The 18,256-nt window shown below is 31.8% G+C and overlaps 3 protein-coding genes and 2 non-coding genes across 6 annotated transcripts in view; 4 read left to right on the top strand and 1 right to left on the bottom strand.

Moving 5' to 3' along the window:
* The window catches only part of LOC116020683 (small GTPase LIP1-like), a 4,788-nt gene extending 1,636 nt beyond the window's left edge, over positions 1-3,152 (top strand). For both annotated transcript variants that reach the window (XM_031261175.1, XM_031261174.1), the window contains 6 exons: positions 772-863; positions 959-1,100; positions 1,453-1,757; positions 2,171-2,224; positions 2,317-2,441; positions 2,675-3,152. In XM_031261175.1, the coding sequence (XP_031117035.1) occupies positions 772-863; positions 959-1,100; positions 1,453-1,757; positions 2,171-2,224; positions 2,317-2,441; positions 2,675-2,774 (818 nt within the window). In that variant the 3' untranslated portion in view covers positions 2,775-3,152. The remainder of the gene's footprint in view (positions 1-771; positions 864-958; positions 1,101-1,452; positions 1,758-2,170; positions 2,225-2,316; positions 2,442-2,674) is intronic.
* Positions 3,153-5,674: 2,522 nt separating this feature from the next.
* Positions 5,675-6,644, bottom strand: LOC116020696. Its single transcript, XM_031261191.1, has 2 exons — positions 6,288-6,644; positions 5,675-6,175 (listed from the first exon to the last, which is right to left on the bottom strand). Exons 1-2 carry the CDS (start codon positions 6,509-6,511, stop codon positions 5,878-5,880), a joined length of 522 nt encoding a protein of 173 aa, XP_031117051.1. The 5' UTR covers positions 6,512-6,644; the 3' UTR covers positions 5,675-5,877.
* Positions 6,645-7,738: 1,094 nt separating this feature from the next.
* TRNAL-AAG lies at positions 7,739-7,819 on the top strand. Its single transcript has one exon. It is a non-coding gene; the product is annotated as a tRNA-Leu (tRNA).
* A 1,246-nt stretch (positions 7,820-9,065) lies between these two features.
* Positions 9,066-12,199, top strand: LOC116020698 (protein YELLOW LEAF 1, choloroplastic-like). The gene is made up of 5 exons (XM_031261193.1): positions 9,066-9,216; positions 10,223-10,295; positions 10,957-11,108; positions 11,548-11,626; positions 11,759-12,199. Exons 2-5 carry the CDS (start codon positions 10,247-10,249, stop codon positions 11,953-11,955), a joined length of 477 nt encoding a protein of 158 aa, XP_031117053.1. The 5' UTR covers positions 9,066-9,216; positions 10,223-10,246; the 3' UTR covers positions 11,956-12,199.
* Positions 12,200-13,000: 801 nt separating this feature from the next.
* Positions 13,001-13,081, top strand: TRNAL-AAG. Its single transcript has one exon. It is a non-coding gene; the product is annotated as a tRNA-Leu (tRNA).
* The last annotated feature ends 5,175 nt before the right edge of the window (positions 13,082-18,256 follow it).

Genomic DNA, 18,256 nt, shown 5'->3' on the forward strand with positions numbered 1-18,256 from the left:
GGGGGGGGGGGGGGGGGGGGGGGGGGGGGGGGGGGGGGGGGGGGGGGGGGGGGGGGGGGGGGGGGGGGGGGGGGGGGGGGGGGGGGGGGGGGGGGGGGGGGGGGGGGGGGGGGGGGGGTTGTGATATCAGGATTGGTGGGGAACTGGGGATTACCAGATTGGGTAAAAGATAGAACTGAATTGTTGATCCTATCTTTGGTTTAAAGTAGTGATGGGATTGAAGGGAATGACTAACAACACCATGTTAATTAGTGATGGCTCTAAAGCAAAAAAATATTAACTTACCCATCATATATGACGAAGTGAGTTAGAGACTTAGAGGTAGTCAGGGTGGGATTGAGGGTGAATTGTTCAATCTTCCCCTTCTATCCCACTTCTCATCTCCCCCGTGGGATTGTATCTTCCAGAAGATGCAATCCTGTGGCTTCAGGCTTGTACGGTTGTACCAAACAGTGGACTTGGGGGATATTGGGGGGGACTGTGAGTACAATCCCTTTTGTCCACCCTAGCCCAATAACTCTTTTGATTCCACATGGTTTTTTGTTTGTCGAGTTTGTATTACAGATAGTGATTAAAACCAGAGATGACTATTAAACCTTGCAGGACTCTCCTTTGGTGATTAGTTGTTGAAATTGAGGGATTGTTGAATATTAGGAAAGCTATATTCAATATTCAACAGTTGTATAACCTTCTGAAGCATACTCTTATGTACTTTAACATCTACTTTGACCTTGATATTGATTGCTGACCTTCACATGATAATATTGGTAGGTGTGGGGAAGACCTCTCTTGTTCATCTGATTCTTAATGGCTCTTCTGTTGCTCGCCCTCCTCAAACAATTGGCTGTTCAGTATGCGTGAAGGTAAGACTTGGAATCTTGGATATAATGTGTCCCTCTTTGTAATGTGCTATTAGGTTCAGATGGAAATCCAGTCTTATATAGTGCCTTCTTTGCAGCACACTACTTATGGAAATTCTGGTAGTTCATCAAGTAATATCAAAGGTGACAGTGAAAGAGAATTTTTTATTGAGCTTTGGGATATATCTGGACATGAACGCTACAAAGATTGCAGATCTATATTGTACTCACAGATCAATGGTGAGCAAGGATCCTATTTTTCTTTGTTTTGTTTTATTTTATTATTTACTTTTTATGTTCTGTAAAATTCCTTTTACCTACTCACAAAATTTCCTTTAGTTACATATATGTTTAAAATGCCATTCACTATGCCACCTGAATTTTTAGGTCAAAAGATCACTGGCACACAAAATTTTATTGCAACTTTTTTTGTGCTACCAAATTAGGCTCTTCATTTCATTCGAGCGTTTTTTCTTTCCTTCACTTGTTGCAAGGTGCAGGAAAGAATCATGCACCAATTACTTGTTTATGACCAACTTTATTGGCTAAACTTCAATACAGATTAGATGATTTTTATTTGTTTCTAGTTTAGGTGTTATTTTTGTTTATGATCTCTCTCAAAGAAGGACAAAGGCAAGCTTGCAAAAATGGGCTGCAGAGATTGCAGCAATTGGAACATTCTCAGCTCCTTTAGCTTCTGGAGGCCCTGGGGGTCTTCCTGTTCCTTATATTGTAATTGGTAACAAGGCAGATATTGCTTCAAAAAAGGGTACAAGAGGGAGCAGTGGCAATCTTGTTGATGTAGCCCGCCAATGGGTCGAGAGGCAGGGCTTTCTGCCTTCAAGTGAAGAAATTCCATTGACAGAAAGTTTCCCTGGCAGTGAAGGGATTGTTGCGGTAAGCTCTGTAACCAAAAGCTTATTCTAAACATCTTTAATCTCCTGGGTTTTCTATTTAATGGAGCACATAGCTTCTTGAGTTATTATTACTTGGAGTTTCGGACCTTTTACTTCGTGTAACAAATTCTCTACTTTATAGTCGGTGTTAGTTGCTGATGTTCAGTTTTAACCATTTATTTTCTAACCATGCTCTTTTCTAGAATATCTTTATAGTATTGGTGTGAACTTACAGTTTGATGCCAAGTCATAATTGAGAATACACATCAAGAAGAATTGGCTTATAAAAAGCAAAAGGAAATCATACATATTGCACATAAATCCACAAGATAGTCTTTCAATTTTTGCTGCCTCTAATCTGTCTGGGCCGATGGCCACTTCAAAATGGCTCATTATTTTTTTAAAACTATGCAGGCTGCTAAAGAAGCAAGATACGATAAGGAAGCTTTGATGAAATTTTTCCACAAGGTCTGCATTTGGGGATTTTTACATCTGATGCCACACTTAATTTCTCTATGCTGTCAGTTTTAACTTTTAAGCTTCCTTGTGAATTTTCTCAGTTGATCAGAAGGAGATACTTCTCAGATGACTTACCAGGTAGACCTTGGTCTACCTCTGTTCACAAACCACCACAGAAATCACATGAAATTTCAAGTGAGGAGGATCACCTGTACAAGAGTTCAAGGTAGGGGGTCAAAACACTTCCTATAACTCATAAGCATAGACATATAAATATGGCATGCAGCACATCTGCACATGGATATTAACTTAATGTCCTAATAATGAAATTTTCTCTGATTATTTTTTCTGCATTTGATTTTACCTATGTACAAAAATTTTGTTAAGGTCATCAATATATTCTATTCAATTCATTTACCATTTTCTGTCTTGATCTTACTGTACCTCTCTTGAATGCAGTTTCAGCAGTGACCCTTATAAATACAATGCACTCCTTCCCATGCATTATCCACTGCAACCTGAAATCAATAGCATTGCATCTGCACGCTCAGATCTATGATGATCTTTATTCTTTTGGTGACATCAGATTACACAGGCAGTATATTTTTGGCTTCTTGAAGTATTCTCTGTCTCTGCAAAATGTTCCTACTCATTCGTCGACCCATGGAAATGGTTCTCTTTTCACAGTGTGAAATATATATCATACAATGACGATTATAGTGTAGCCTGAGACACAATTGAGGTGACACGCATAATAAAATATGAACTCTCATGTCAGGGCTCTTATAATTATTGAAGTACTTGATACCTTAAGCAGTTGTGAGGATAACTTTGAGATACTTGTATTGATATATAAGTTGTATGTATCTTATAAAAGGGTTAAGAATTTATAGCCAAAATACACTTATTGAAATAATCTACTCTATATAATGGTGCATCATGATTGTTTTGTAGATTGCCCTTCTTCTACCCTGCAGCTTTAGTGCAGGTTATTTTTCTCTGCAAAGCTCTTTAAACACCGACAATCTCCGCGGTTTCTCTGGACCATAAAGCACCTCATCGATTTCTTCATCCACCACATCCATCATCCTCTGTAAACACTTGGTTGGATCATCTGCATTGTTGAGATGGGATTTCATCAGGGGTGTAATTGGCACAATACCATCCATCAATGGCGACCAATCCCTGTTGTTGTGCTCCAAAATGTTAGTTCCCTTGTCTTTCTTGTTGCTTGCTTTGGTTAAACATGCAGAATTTGCAGCTTTAGTGCAGGTAGTATTGGCTGTCTTGGATTGCTTGCTCTTTGAAGATGGTAAACTAGCCATGGGTTGGGTTGTAATCTTTGTTTCCTTCAGTTAGGTCTATAGATCTATGGGAGCAAAGAACAGAATAAATAAATAAATAAATAAATGAGATGAGATAGTATCTCAACTAGTATTGCTTCTCATCTTGTCAGCCTAACAGATAATGTGTTGATCATATCTAAACATTAGAATCATAGTTGGTATTAACCAAAACTCCAACACAAGTATACAACCTTAATGATAGAGTATGTTGTTAATGATATTTATCATATATAGGAAATAATGCATAATCATAACAGTTAATTTTGAAATTAGTCATCGATTATAATTTTTCTCTGACTTAGTGATTGTGCACAATTTAGTTATTTATTACTAATTTCTTTTCATTTTTTTGGGGGATGATCACATTATTTCTTTATTACTAATCTCTTGTCATTTTCTTTTGGGATAATCAAACATTCAGTTTATCAATGGTTGATTATTATGCAGTTTAGCCTATCGTTTTCAATTTTAGTTGATGTGATTCTCAATTGTTTTATTGTGTTATAAAAATAGTCAATTTATTATTCAATTGTTTATTTATATCATTTTTCGTTGATTGTGTTATAAAAATAGTCAATTTATTATTCAATTGTTTATTTATATCAGTTTTCGTTTCAATAAAAATTGAAGGACTAAATTGATTATGTTATACCTTGAAGGACTAAATTTATACTCCTTATAAAACAATTGAGTACTATATTTGATAAATAACAAATTTGTTGCGATTGAAGTGAATATTTGATAAACAACTACTTTATCAAATATGTTTTTAAAATAATTAATATTACCGATTAAGCAAAATAACTAACGTAACTCCTTAAGTCCTTATCAATTACGTAGTATTAATTAATGCAATCCACATTTTAATAGGTAGCAAACTAATCACACTTATATTCCCAAAGACCTTGTGGTCTAGTGGCATCTGATATACACTCCCTCGTGAAAGTAACAGAGTCAGTAGTACTAAAAAAAAAATCACACTTTTGTTAACAAATATCCTCACATTTAGCTATATTCTTTTAATTTTGTATAATTAATCATTTTACTTTCAGTTGTTTATCATAATTAGCCATTAATTTAATTTTGTGTCATTTAATCATTTTTTACTTTCAGTTGTTTATCCTCACATTTAACTAACATGTAATAATTTCATCATTCAAGCCTCTTAAATCAATATGTAATTTATCTCATTCCCCCGTAAACTATTATATATAATTGATGATATCTATTTTATACTTTTTAAAATATTTTGAGCCCAAAGAATCTAAGCCCTGTCGGGGTTCAAACTTATAACAATTAAATAATGTAATAAGACAAAATTTAAAAAGTATGACTAATTGTGACAACGATACAATAATAATCTAAAGTGCACTAACTTAGTTATTATTTATTAATTATTAATTATTACGGAGTTATTATTAGTGCATTACTTATTATATTTCTCGTTATCAAAGTTTGTACCAAAAAAACATAAATGAAAAGATAGTAATTAAATTTGAAAATATTTTACAAGGAATAAATAAAAGATATACAAGTTATTAATATGCACAATTATAACATATTTTATATTCTCATAAAAATCTTAATGATATCTACTTTTACATAATTTTGCTGAATTTAAAAAATATATATAAAACATGAGGATAAAACCAACATGAAGAATTTATTAATTAAACCCTGATTCGCTCAAATTCATAGTAGCTCAACCAAAACCAACCGCACTTAGGCCTGGTTAATTTATAATAATCATGAAGGGACAAATTACGGTTCACAGAGTTGTGGACAAAAGTCCAAAACAACGTCGTTTTGATGTCAAAAATAAATAAATTTTGTGCTCCACGTGCTTATGTGTTTATAATAATAAACCTTTCGAGATAAGATAATGTATTTTATAAGTTAAAATAATTAATTTACTTTATGTATTGAAATAATGTACTTATTGAAATACTAAAATTTATGGGATAAAATAATATACAAAGTTAGAATAATGTACTTCTTGTTTTCAAAAAAGAATAATGTACTTCTTTTGTACGAATTGAACTAGTGCATGTTATTCCAAAATAATTTGATGAGATAAAGATCTTATTATTGTTGCCTTGCTTTTAAAGCTAGGTTGACTGAATAATTCCTCTGAGAATTGAAGGTTTCATTCAAAAAAACTGAACATTGAAAAGGTTACACATTACTATATAGTTCGATCTACAAATAATAATGCAAAATTAAAGATTAAAAAAAATCTTGGCCTCAACGTAACAGATCATCAGCTAGCTATAGCTTCTTCTTCAATTCCGATATGATCTGATCCTAGCTCATCGATCACAGCTCCCCATGATCGGCAGCAGCATCTTTTGCCGCAGCTGCAGGCATTTTATCCCCGATCGCAGGTGCAGGCATTTTATCCCCATGATCGGCAGCAGCATCTTTTCCCGCAGCTGCAGCAGGCATTTTATCCTTCACCTTCTCCGCCGCGTCATGCACCGCATCAGCCGCCGATTTCGCCGATCCCTCAACCGCTTCTTTGGTCTGTTCAAAGCTCTTCTCCGCCGCATCTTTCAGCCTCTCTGTAGCTCCGATCTGCTTTTCTCCCTCGCTGAGATCTTCCTTGGTCTTAAAGCTACCATTATATCAACAGAGTAAGATCATATTTAATTAATTATGCATACAATCAAAACAAAGAAATTCATAAATTAAATCTAGAGGGGATCGGAGAATTGAATTAAATTAACCTAAGCTGAGCTTGATTGAAGAGGGATTTGACATTCTCCCAATACTGTAACGAAGCCTTTGTGAAGAGGGCGTATGTATCGTACAATACTTCCTGGGGAGATGGAGATTCTTGGGCGGTTTTAGCCTCGTTTTGGCCCTCATCTGCACATGTAAAGATGGTATGAGTGGAGAAGATCCAGAAGATGAAGATGGATAGTAGGAATGTTCTTTTAGAATTGTCCATTATTATTATGCTGAGTTTTTGTGGATTAATTATGGATATAAGAAGAAAGAAGTGAATTCGATGATCTGTGGGGAGTTAATTAGAAGTTGGGAAGTAGCTAGCTAACATCTACAAAACGGGGAAACGTGGGGCTCCTATCATTCATGTAGGAAACCACGTTTGAACATTTCTCATGGCATTGTTATCCCACACATTTTTTATTCATTTTATTTATTTACTTATATTTAATATATTTATATAATCTTAATTACAAATTCTTTTGAAATTGAGTTATTGTTAGGATTTTATTTAATTACTTTCATACTAATATGACTTGCTATATATAGGAAAGTTTAGTTAGAATAATAATTTCTAAAGGTGCAAGATATTTGTGAGATCAAAATTATATTTACCATATAACAATTTTTTTAAGGTTCCATTGTAATTATTATATCATTGAACATGTTTTCTTCTACAAAATAGACTACTGGTATATGGTTTAATTTTAATATACTGAAAGTTCATTTTTAATAGATTGAAGGTTTATTGTTTAATGTTTATTTTTTGTGTACTTAAGATTCATTACTTGATACGCTATCTAAAAAATAAAAATGAATATTTAGTGTATTAAAACTTAACATTCATCGATGGCCTACAATATAATTTGACATTCAATTGTCAAATTTTATGAGAGTGTATTCAAATGATAGATTTTAATGATTCAATGGACAATGATTGATGAAGGATAAAAAAATTGCCCTCCGCAATGGTATAAGTTCGACTCTCAACGAAAGTTCTTTGTTTAAATATATCAATTTGTTATGGGCAACCTAAATTGATTTATTTTCTTGTAGTTTGAGTTAGAATCACAAAGCAGAATCTACCTAGTGCACACTGCACACCCTCGGATAATGATAGTTAGTTTTCTCGTCATCACAAAAAATAAAATAAAAAATGCTCCGTTTTGTGTCATTCAAATGGGTCAAAATGAAAGAAAGCTTGCATTCATCAATCAATTGATATTCATAAGCATCATTATTGTTTAATCAACTAAAAATTTGTGAAATTTTGTTTAATTAATACCAGTGATGCAACATATAGGAATCCAATAGAGATTTTTCACAGAAGATCGAATTAATAAGAGTCAAATCCATCATTAGGGATATATTCCTGGGAGACTCATTAGATATTTTAGTTTCTTTTTACAGATGAGTAATTATTATATACTGCAAAAATCTTTACATCAATGTTGAGATGGCCGAGTTGGTCTAAGGCGCCAGATTAAGGTTCTGGTCCGAAAGGGCGTGGGTTCAAATCCCACTCTCAACAGATTTTTTGCACTTTTCAATGAAACTCGCTCAACACCTTTTAATTCATTGGGTTTATGATTTATTTTGTATTCGCTTAACACCTTTTAATTTATTAGGTTTAGGTTTATGATTTATTTATTTTGTATTCGCTTAACACCTTTTAATTTATTAGGTTTAGGTTTATGATTTATTTTTTTAGTTGACAATTTAAGGTGTATCTAAAATGTATTATATACTTGTTAAAAAGTCTACTTTATAATGTTAAAATTGTACTTTTGAAGTTTGTGAAAATCATTGGGATGTCAATTACATCAAATTTATTAGATTTTTTAAGGACGATTGAGATTGATAATTAGTTTTTGGGACTATATATAATGTATTAGGAAAATACTCAAGTAGCCATGACCATCATATAAAAGGGAAAAAGACATATTATACATATGAGAGTGTATTCTCAGTTTCAAGTGAATTTGAGATCTTTTTGTGAGTTTGTCCGATTCTCGAGTCTTTATATAATATATATGTAATCTCTCTGTCGTTGTAACTTGCATCCTTTATAACATCAAGTTCGCATTATCTCTATATATTTTTTTGTCTTTTCCTTCTTCTTTGACTATACCATTCTTCATAACTAATGATAATAGGGAAAACAACAATTTTAGTCTATAAATTATTTCACTTTTAAAATGTTGTCCTGTGTTAATTGATTTAAGCATATTCAGTCACTTAATTATTTATTATGTTGCACTTTTAGTCCTAGTATTATATAATTACCAAACTCTATTAGAACATTTTTTCATGAAGTTATTTTTATCATTTAGAATCAACATACATGGTTAAAGTTTTATTTTCTTCATGTGAACACCATTTTTAACAATAAAAGTTGATTTTAAATGACAAAAATAATGTAAAGTAATTTCTTGCATGTAAAAATTGTGAAGTGTGTAAAAATTGGAGAAAACACTAAATGGCATGTGTAATTTCAAAATTATCTTCGTCTTAAACGGATTCTATCTAAAGAAATACTAGAAGGACTAAACTGGCTAAAGTTAAAAAGATTGAGAGATTGAATCTATTTAAATTGAAAATTATGAACTATATTATACATACATTAATAATTGAGGGACTAAAAGTGGGATTACCTCATATTTTTATACTGTTATTGTCGTATTGCCCTATTGGCTACTAGCCACAAATATAAAGTGAAATTCGCCGAAGAAAAACAAATTAAAAAAAACCGACCTTTGAGAACTCAGCGCAGGTCTAAATGTTAAATGTTATAAAGTTGAAGGTCCTTACGAAATTATCCATTAATTGAATTCACAGTTCGGAACGAGACCGTTCGCCGCCATACTCTCGGGTGTCTTCCTCTCTATACGCCCGCCGGTTGCTCTCATATCGGGGCCTCCGTCATCGGTAACTACTTTTCTTCTCCTTCCTCCATTTCTCTCCTTCTCCTCTGATATGATATTATGCGATGTATTGATATGATTGCTATAGTAGTAGGTTTAAGAACCTTTTTTTTTTGTTGTTGTTGCATTAGATTGATTAAAGAATCTATAATTACACCTGCTGCGGCCGTGATTCAGTTTCGCTTTATGTTTTTTCTTTTCGTCGAAGAAATTAAGGAGTGGAAGCAATTTATTCGAATGGAAAATAGTGTGGAGTTCTCTGATTCGGTGGAATCATGTAATGAGCTGATCTCACGAAACTCAGAAAATAAGTTTCAGAAACAGATAGTGGTGAGGAGAGAGTTACTTAGATTACAGCAATAGATTGCAGCAAGGGGAATTATAAGTATAGCGAAGAAGAAACTCACACAATAGGAATAAGGAAAATACATGATAATGTTAATTTTTATAAAAACAGAGAAAACATAAGGAAATGTAGTTTTCAATTTCAGAATGCCAATTCCAGAATGGAATCGTTGTGGTTATAGGTGGTTTTGACATATCTGATTGGATGCTAGGGTATTTGCCCTAAAACAAAATAACAGACTCCATTATGCTCAACTTGAGCAGCAAGGCATCCAAAATGACATTGTTTTGATTTTTGAAGCCTCATCTTTCCCAGTTTAGAGTTTGATTCTATGTCCTAAATTTCTAGGTAAATTGATTACATACTGTTAGTCTGCCACTTGCTTTCTTCTAATTATGTTCATTCATAACATATCTCAGCTTTCACATGCATATTCTCCCATATGTGATATACTCCATAATCCATATAGTATTGTGTTTACAGAGCTCCTCTGAGTATCTAATTAGTAATAGTTTATTTCATTGGAGAACTTCGACATAATAACTTGCGTAATTTAAATGAGATATAGTAGTTTCCTGCAGTTTATTAAATTGATAAATATCATTACTATCTACAGTTACGTGGCTTCCTTAATCCTCATCATCATAGTTTTATTTAATTTCAGGAAGTTTACACTCATTGATTAGAAATGTCATTGGCTGCTAGTGCTGTTGGGCATCCTGCTACTTTTCCAACAGGTATGTCAATAGTTATCTTCTCTTCTAGCAATTATGGTTCTATATCTCTGTCCATATTACATAGGGGATGGAAAATATTTGTTTGTTGTGAACTACAAATGAATATGACAATATGCTATAGACACATCATCTTCTAGTCTGTTAGAAATAAAGAAGTCTTGAACAAAGAAGGATTTGCTTTATGGAACACTGGTATATGTAATTGAACAGATAACAAATAGCACTGTGCATTTATGTCCCCAAGATTGAAAGGTGCGGGTGCACTATCAACACTTGAAAACACTTAATCATGGTCTTAATCAATGACATTATCATACTTTGCTGTTTTGTGACCTTCTCCATACTTCTTTTCCTAATTTCGTTGTTGACCACATGAGATGTCATTGGATTATCATGTAGGCAAGTGGCAACTAGCTTCTGCCTTCTTGACCTTCTTGTTCTTATCCTTGTTGCTTTTGACAAATTAGAGGGAATGGGGGATTGAACTAATGACCTAGGGTTTAGTAAACTGGCAGCTTAAGTTAGCCACTGGAATGAAGGGTTATTGGCATGATGCTTCATACTTCAACATCCACAAAATCCTTCCAAGAACTATCAGGTTGCATTCATTGAAAATTTTTACTATTTCTAAATTAGGCATCATTAAAAAAATTGCTTGCAGGGCATCAAGGCTGTAAACAAATAAAGCACATTGCATTTGTTCCAGTTGGACTAAAACCTCTTCACCCAAGAATACAAATCAGTGAATGCAGAAGACAAATAACATGTGCTACACAAGGGAGACGCTCTTCCGTAATTTGTGCAGCTGCTCTGGTAAATCCCTTTTTCCAATCCGTTGTTGAGGGTTAGAAAATTGCTTTGTTGGTCTCTTAGCACTTAGCAGCCATGTACTTCTGATGTGTCCGTCTAATGGGGCTTTTTTCTTTCTTTAAATAAATGTTTCAAGTTGTTAACAATGAATGCAATGCTCTGAAAGTTTTGGATATATTGCCTGATTGCTATATGGGAATGTGATGTTGGTACTTGGTAGTGTTTTTAGAATTCTATGGTACTTTCAAGTTTCAACTGGTTTGGTTGAGAGTAAAATTGGAAACTACTCAATAGTGATGAAACATGTATTAAAATATGAGCTGATTTATTTATTTATTCATTCATTATCTTCAAGTGTTGTGGACGCTGCCATTAGGTTTGGTTAGGCACACATAGATAATTTCTGCATTGATATATATGTATTTTTTCTTGAACACTTCAGAATGCGAGATGTTCTGCTGAAGGGCAAACCCAAACTGTCACTCGTCAATCATCAACCATTACAGTTGCACCTGTTCAAGGTCAGTCTTTTCTGTTTTCATTAGTTACCATTGAAAGAAATGTGTTTTGTATCAAACAGGAACAATGCGAGTTTCTAGCTGAAAATGATGTGTTCAAAGTGTTGAGCTGTTTTTGTTATTTCCATTTTGCAGGGAAGGAAAAATCTCCAGAGCTTGATGATGGTGGGACAGGATTTCCACCCCGTGATGATGATGGTGATGGTGGTGGCGGTGGCGGTGGTGGAGGCAATTGGTCAGGTGGGTTCTTCTTTTTTGGCTTTCTTGCTTTCCTGGGACTTCTAAAGGACAAAGAAAGCGAGTCACCATATCAAGAGGACAGAAGAAGATGAAAGAACTATTTGAATGTGCAATGCACCTCGAAAACGTGTAGGTCCTATAGGCATGTGACTGTTTCCCTTCTATTCATTTCCCCTCAATTTTTTGAAGTTATGGTTGAAGGTCTAATAATGCTTATTGGCCCTCAAGATTTTTACAACTGTTGTAGTGAATGCTATGCTATATACTAGAGAGTTGAATGTCATGAGTCACGATCTTCTCCAGGCAGTAGCAAGATGATAAAATACAGAAGCATAATATAGAAGTGCACTTTTAAATTATTATTATTTTTTTTAAAAATAATGTTAGGAAATATATGTTCAGAGCCATTTGCATCTGGCTAAAAGTCCCTTGTCTAAGGGAATTACAGCTGTAGTAATTGATTCTGGAGGTATTTATCCCAAGGTTTTACAATAGCTATCAAAAATTGTTTTGAGGGTATGTGGAGGCTCATAAAAATTGTGAGATGATCTTGGTGTTCGAGTTTTTGGCACAACATAAGTATTTATAAAAAAAAAATTGTGTTGATATTAAGATCTTCACTATTAATTGTAAATGTAAATGTTCATGAGGTCTTTTGATTGTAGAATGTGTTGTTGCAAGAGTATTTTTGAGTGGGAGGGAGTTGTGACTACCACATTTTGGTGTCTTGCATATTAGGTGTGTAGGAGAAGACAGTGGTCGTAGATCATTGATCAACATAGATTAAAATGGGGTCAAAATGAAATAAATTGTGAAGGGAAGCTTGTATTCATCAATCAATTTTTGTCCATTTAGCTAGTTAAGGAGGAAACTTCTAGGCTTTGATCGAGTATGGAATGTGAGTATAATGTATTCATAATCATCATTATTGGTTAATCAATTAAAAATTTTTAAATTTTTTTTAATTAATACAAGTGATACAACATATAGCCATATAGGAATTCACTAGATTTTCACTAAAGAATTAAGTAAAATCCATCGTTTAGGGAAAAATATTCCTCGACTTGCTTATGATTTCATTTGTCTCTATAGCTTGTTACAATTATATATAAGACCATTACAAGCATTTGCCACAAGGTTGAGATGGCCGAGTTGGTCTAAGGCGCCAGATTAAGGTTCTGGTCCGAAAGGGCGTGGGTTCAAATCCCACTCTCAACAATATTTTTATGCTTCTGGCAGCCCCCCTCCAAATTGTTATTCGATACTTCACATATCTAAACACTCCATTGATGCATGAAAGCAACTGTAATACCAACATCTATATATATATTAAAACAGAACTAATAGCTTTCCCGCTCATTTTAGTCCAAAAATTTTAAAATTGGTCAACATAATATTATATAATAATTCCTTATCAGAAATTCTAGCCTTCCTTATCATTCCTTATTTATGGCTAAAATTGACAAAAATATTCAAAATATGATTACATTCCTTATTATACATGGAAATTAATGAAATATTTTATTCAATTACATTCCTGTATGGATTTCTTATTTATGTACATATATTAACAATCAAATTACTATATGATGTATATTATAGTATTAAAAAAAATTACTATATTATGTTAATGTACGTAATTAAATTCCTTTCATGATAATATTTAAAAAAAAATTCACAATCAAATTACTATATGATGTATATTATAGTATTCAAAAAAAAAAATTACTATATTATGTTAATGTAAGTAATTAAAAATTCTCTCATGATAATATTCAAAAAAAAATTTCACAATCAAATTACTATATGATGTATATTATAGAATTAAAAAAATATTACTATATTATGTTAATGCACGTAATTAAATTTTCTCATGATAATATTTTTAAAAAATTCCAACAATCAAATTACTATATGATGTATATTATAGTATTAAAAAATATTACTATATTATGCTAATGTACGTAAAGTTCCAACAATCAAATTACTATATGATGTACATTATAATATTCAAAAAAATTATTACCATATTATGTTAATGTACGTAATTAAATTCCCCCTCATGATAATATTCAAAAAAAAAAAATTCCAACAATCAAGTTACTATATGATGTATATTATAGTATTAAAAAAATATTACTATATTAGGTTAATATACATAATTAAATTCCTCTCATGATAATATTCGAAAAAAAAAATCCCAACAATCAAATTACTATATGATGTATATTATAGTATTAAAAAAATATTACTATATTAGGTTAATATACATAATTAAATTCCTCTCATGATAATATTCAAACAAAAAATCTCAACAATCAAATTACTATATGATGTATATTATAGTATTAAAAAAATATTACTATATTATGTTAATATACGTAATTAAATTCCTCTCATAATAATATTCAAAAAAATCGAACAATCAAATTACTATCTGATGTATATTATAGTATTAAAAAATATTACTATATTAGGGTAATATACATAATTAAATTCGTCTCATGATAATATTCAAAAAAATCGAACAATCAAATTACTATCTGATGTATATTATAGTATTAAAAAATATTACTATATTAGGGTAATATACATAATTAAATTCGTCTCATGATAATATTCAAAAAAAATCGAACCATCAAATTACTATATGATGTATATTATAGTATTAAAAAAATATTACTATATTATGTTAATATACGTAATTAAATTCCTCTCATAATAATATTCAAAAAAATAAAAATTTCAACAATCAAATTACTATATGATGTATATTATAGTATTAAAAAAAATATTAGTATATAATGTTAATGTACGTAATTAAATTCTTATCATGATAATATTAAAAAAAATAAAAATTCCAACAATCAAATTACTATATGATGTATATTATAATATTAAAAAAATATTACTATATTAGGTTAATATACATAATTAAATTCCTCTCATGATAATATTCAAAAATAAAAATTCCAACAATCAAATTACTATATGATGTATATTATAGTATTAAAAAAATATTATTATATTATGTTAATGTACGTAATTAAATTCCTCTCATAAATATTCAAAAAAAAAATCTCAACAATCAAATTACTATATGATGTATATTATAGTATTAAAAATATTACTATATTATATTAATATACGTAATTAAATTCCTCTCATAATAATATTAAAAAAAATAAAAATTCCAACAATCAAATTACTATATGATGTATATTATAGTATTCAAAAAAAATTAGTATATAATGTTAATGTACGTAATTAAATTCCTATCATGATAATATTCAAAAAAAATTCTAACAATCAAATTACTATATGATGTATATTATAATATTAAAAAAATATTACTATATTATGTTAATTTATGTAATTAAATTTCTCTCATGATAATATTCAAAAAAAATCGAACAATCAAATTACTATATGATGTATGTTATAGTATTCCAAAAAATATTACTATATTATGTTAATGTACGTAATTAAATTCCTCTAATGATAATATTCAAAAAAATTCCAACAATCAAATTATTATATGAGTATATTATAGTATTCCAAAAAAATATTACTATATTATGTTAATGTAGAGATGTTTGGAGGATATTAGATTTTGAAATACAGTACATATATCCTCCTGTAGAGCGCTTGAATTTTCATCTTTCAAATAAACAAAGTATTTATTTTGATGAGGATGCTCCAATTGATGTCATTGTAAAATGACATACGGTAAAACATAGCATGTTTCTGGCTTGGCTTGAGGCAAACAAAAACTACCATGAGTCAAAGCAACTAACTTAATGCAGAGATGCCAACAAAGTTCGTTTGGAAACAAGCAACAAGGGAATTTGTTCCAAGACAATAAGGATTCTCAATTGGTCGAGATTTTATGTTCCTCCTGGAAGTGGTGAGATGTACTATTTGAGATGTCTTTTGAATGTAATCTGAGGGCCTACGTGTTATGAAGACTTAAGAACAATCAATGGGCTGTTGTACGACAATTACCGTGATGCATGTTATGCACTTGGGCTATTGGAAGACGACAAAAAATATATTGATGGAATTGTGGAAGCAAGTCAGTGGGCAACTGCAGGAGAGAAGAAATTTATTTACAACATTGTTATCCTCAAATCGTTTAAGCCGTCCGGAAGTGGTTTGGGACAAATGTTGGACATATATGTCCGATTATATTCTGTACAAACAACGTAACATATTGAACTTCCAAGGTATGGTATGTATTTATCCATTTGCTTTAATATTTTATTTCATGTCTAATATTATTAGTTTCAAAATGGTGATACTTTTCTAACATATATTGTTTAATATTTTTTAGATTTAGTCTTCAGTGTTGATGAAATAAAAAAAATCAAGCATTAATTGAGATTGAGAAATTGTTGAAAAGATGTGGAAAGAGCCTACATGATTACCAACAAATGTCAATTTCAGATCTTAACTGTTCGGCCAGTTTGATGAATATGTTGGTGTATGATGAGATGTGTTATGACAAAGCAGAACTTAAAGAAGAGCACAAAAAGTTGGTATCAAATCAATGAGTTTTTTTTTGTCTACGATTATGGAGGAACTGGAAAGACATTAGTTTGGAGAACTCTTTCGGCAGCATTGAGATCAAAGGAAGAAATAATTCTTAATGTTGCTTCAAATGATATAGCTTCTCTATTATTACCCGGCGGAAGGATTGCGCATTCAAGGTCTACAATTCCCCTAAACCCAAATGAGGATTCAACATGTAATATCAAACAAGGTAGTCATCTTGCAGAACTCATTATTAAGTGCAAACTTATAATTTGGATGAAGCACCAATGATGCATAAGCATTGCTTTGAAGCACTTGATAGAAGTATGCGTGATGTATTGCGTTTTTGCAATCCAAAAAGTTTAGAGATGCCTTTCGGAGGGAAAACTATTGTATTTGGTGGAAACTTTCGACAAATTTTGCCAGTTATCCCAAAAGGAAGTAGACAGGATATTGTTAATGCAACAATATATGCATCTTACTTGTGGTCGTATTGTAAAGTGTTACGTCTGACAAAAAATATGCGACTTCAAAGCTCATCCTCAAATAGTGATTATGAAAAATTAAAGCAATTCTCATAATGGATTGCGAGCATATGAGATGGAGAAATTTAGGGGCAAACAATTGGATGTGAAAACATTACTATACAGAAGAGAATTTTTTGAAATGTTCTAGAGATCCCATTGCAACTATTGTGGAAAGTACATATCCATCATACTCCAATATTTTTTATGATCCAACATACTTGAGAAAGAGGGCAATATTGACTCCAACACTTGATGTGGTTGACTCTATCAATGAATATATGACTTCTTTAAACACATATGAAGGAAATATATATTTCAGCTTTGACAGTGCTTGCAAATCATATTCAAATGTTGATCTTTTAACTTATGTGCACATTCCTGAATTTTTAAATGGGGTCAAGTGTTCTGGTGTGCCTAATCATGAACTCAGGCTGAAAGTAGGTACTCCGGTTATGCTTTGAAAATGTTGACCACTCAGTTGGTTTGTGTAATGGGACAATGATGGTTATTACTAAACCTGGAAATCATGTTTTAGAAGCAAATGTATTATCTGGAAGTAGTACATATCATAAAATCTTGATTCCAATAATGTCATTCACTCCTTCAGATTTGAGACTGTCTTTTAAATTTCAAAGAAGACAATTCCCTCTAATCGTCTACCTCTTATGCAATGACGATTAACAAGAGTCAAAGGTCAATCACTTAGGTCACTTTTTGAAAAGACCAGTATTTAGTCATGGACAATTATATGTTACTGCTTCAAGAGTCACTAACCCAAATGGATTGAAGATTTTTAATTTGTGATAAGGCGAACACCCAAAGTAATTCCACAACAAACATTGTATACTAAGAGTTTTTTTAAAATTTATAAAATGTTATTATAATATTTCATCATAGTTTCATTCATACAATTCTACAATGATTTTCCATTTTGTAAATTTCTCCCTTAATTCATCATATCATAATTGTTGCCGTGCATCGCACGGGTAAAATACTAGTTCAGTTTTCAAAACTAAAGTATTAGGACTTAGGCGGGATTGAGGTCTATTCCATGTCATATATGGAAGAATTGGAGCTATAAAAAGCATGCAAAATATAGGATAAATGGATATAACACCTGGAGTCAGCAGCAGAACCTGTGTGACAGTTGATCATATATTTTTGCTTTTGGGGAGAATACTTTATATAATTTTTTAAAAAAACCCCCACTACTATGGTCTGCTCTCTTTTATTTTGCTTTGATTTGGTCAAGTTGATTTCCAAAATCGTGTTGTTTCTGTTGCTTATGATTTACGAGCCACTGGCACTGGACCCTAATGAAACCGCATGACTC

This window comes from Ipomoea triloba, chromosome 5 (assembly GCF_003576645.1).
Source record: "Ipomoea triloba cultivar NCNSP0323 chromosome 5, ASM357664v1".
NCBI classification, from domain to species: domain Eukaryota; kingdom Viridiplantae; phylum Streptophyta; class Magnoliopsida; order Solanales; family Convolvulaceae; genus Ipomoea; species Ipomoea triloba.

What these genes read in the sequence shown, in the direction of transcription:
- LOC116020696 (XM_031261191.1), bottom strand. Translation starts at nt 6,511, where the DNA reads ATGGACAATTCTAAAAGAACATTCCTACTATCCATCTTCATCTTCTGG. An exon ending in TTCAATCAAGCTCAGCTTAG is followed by an intron (nt 6,176 to 6,287) that starts GTTAATTTAATT and finishes ATATAATGGTAG; the next exon opens with CTTTAAGACCAAGGAAGATC.
- LOC116020698 (XM_031261193.1), top strand. Translation starts at nt 10,247, where the DNA reads ATGTCATTGGCTGCTAGTGCTGTTGGGCATCCTGCTACTTTTCCAACA. An exon ending in TCCTGCTACTTTTCCAACAG is followed by an intron (nt 10,296 to 10,956) that starts GTATGTCAATAG and finishes AATTGCTTGCAG; the next exon opens with GGCATCAAGGCTGTAAACAA. An exon ending in TAATTTGTGCAGCTGCTCTG is followed by an intron (nt 11,109 to 11,547) that starts GTAAATCCCTTT and finishes TGAACACTTCAG; the next exon opens with AATGCGAGATGTTCTGCTGA.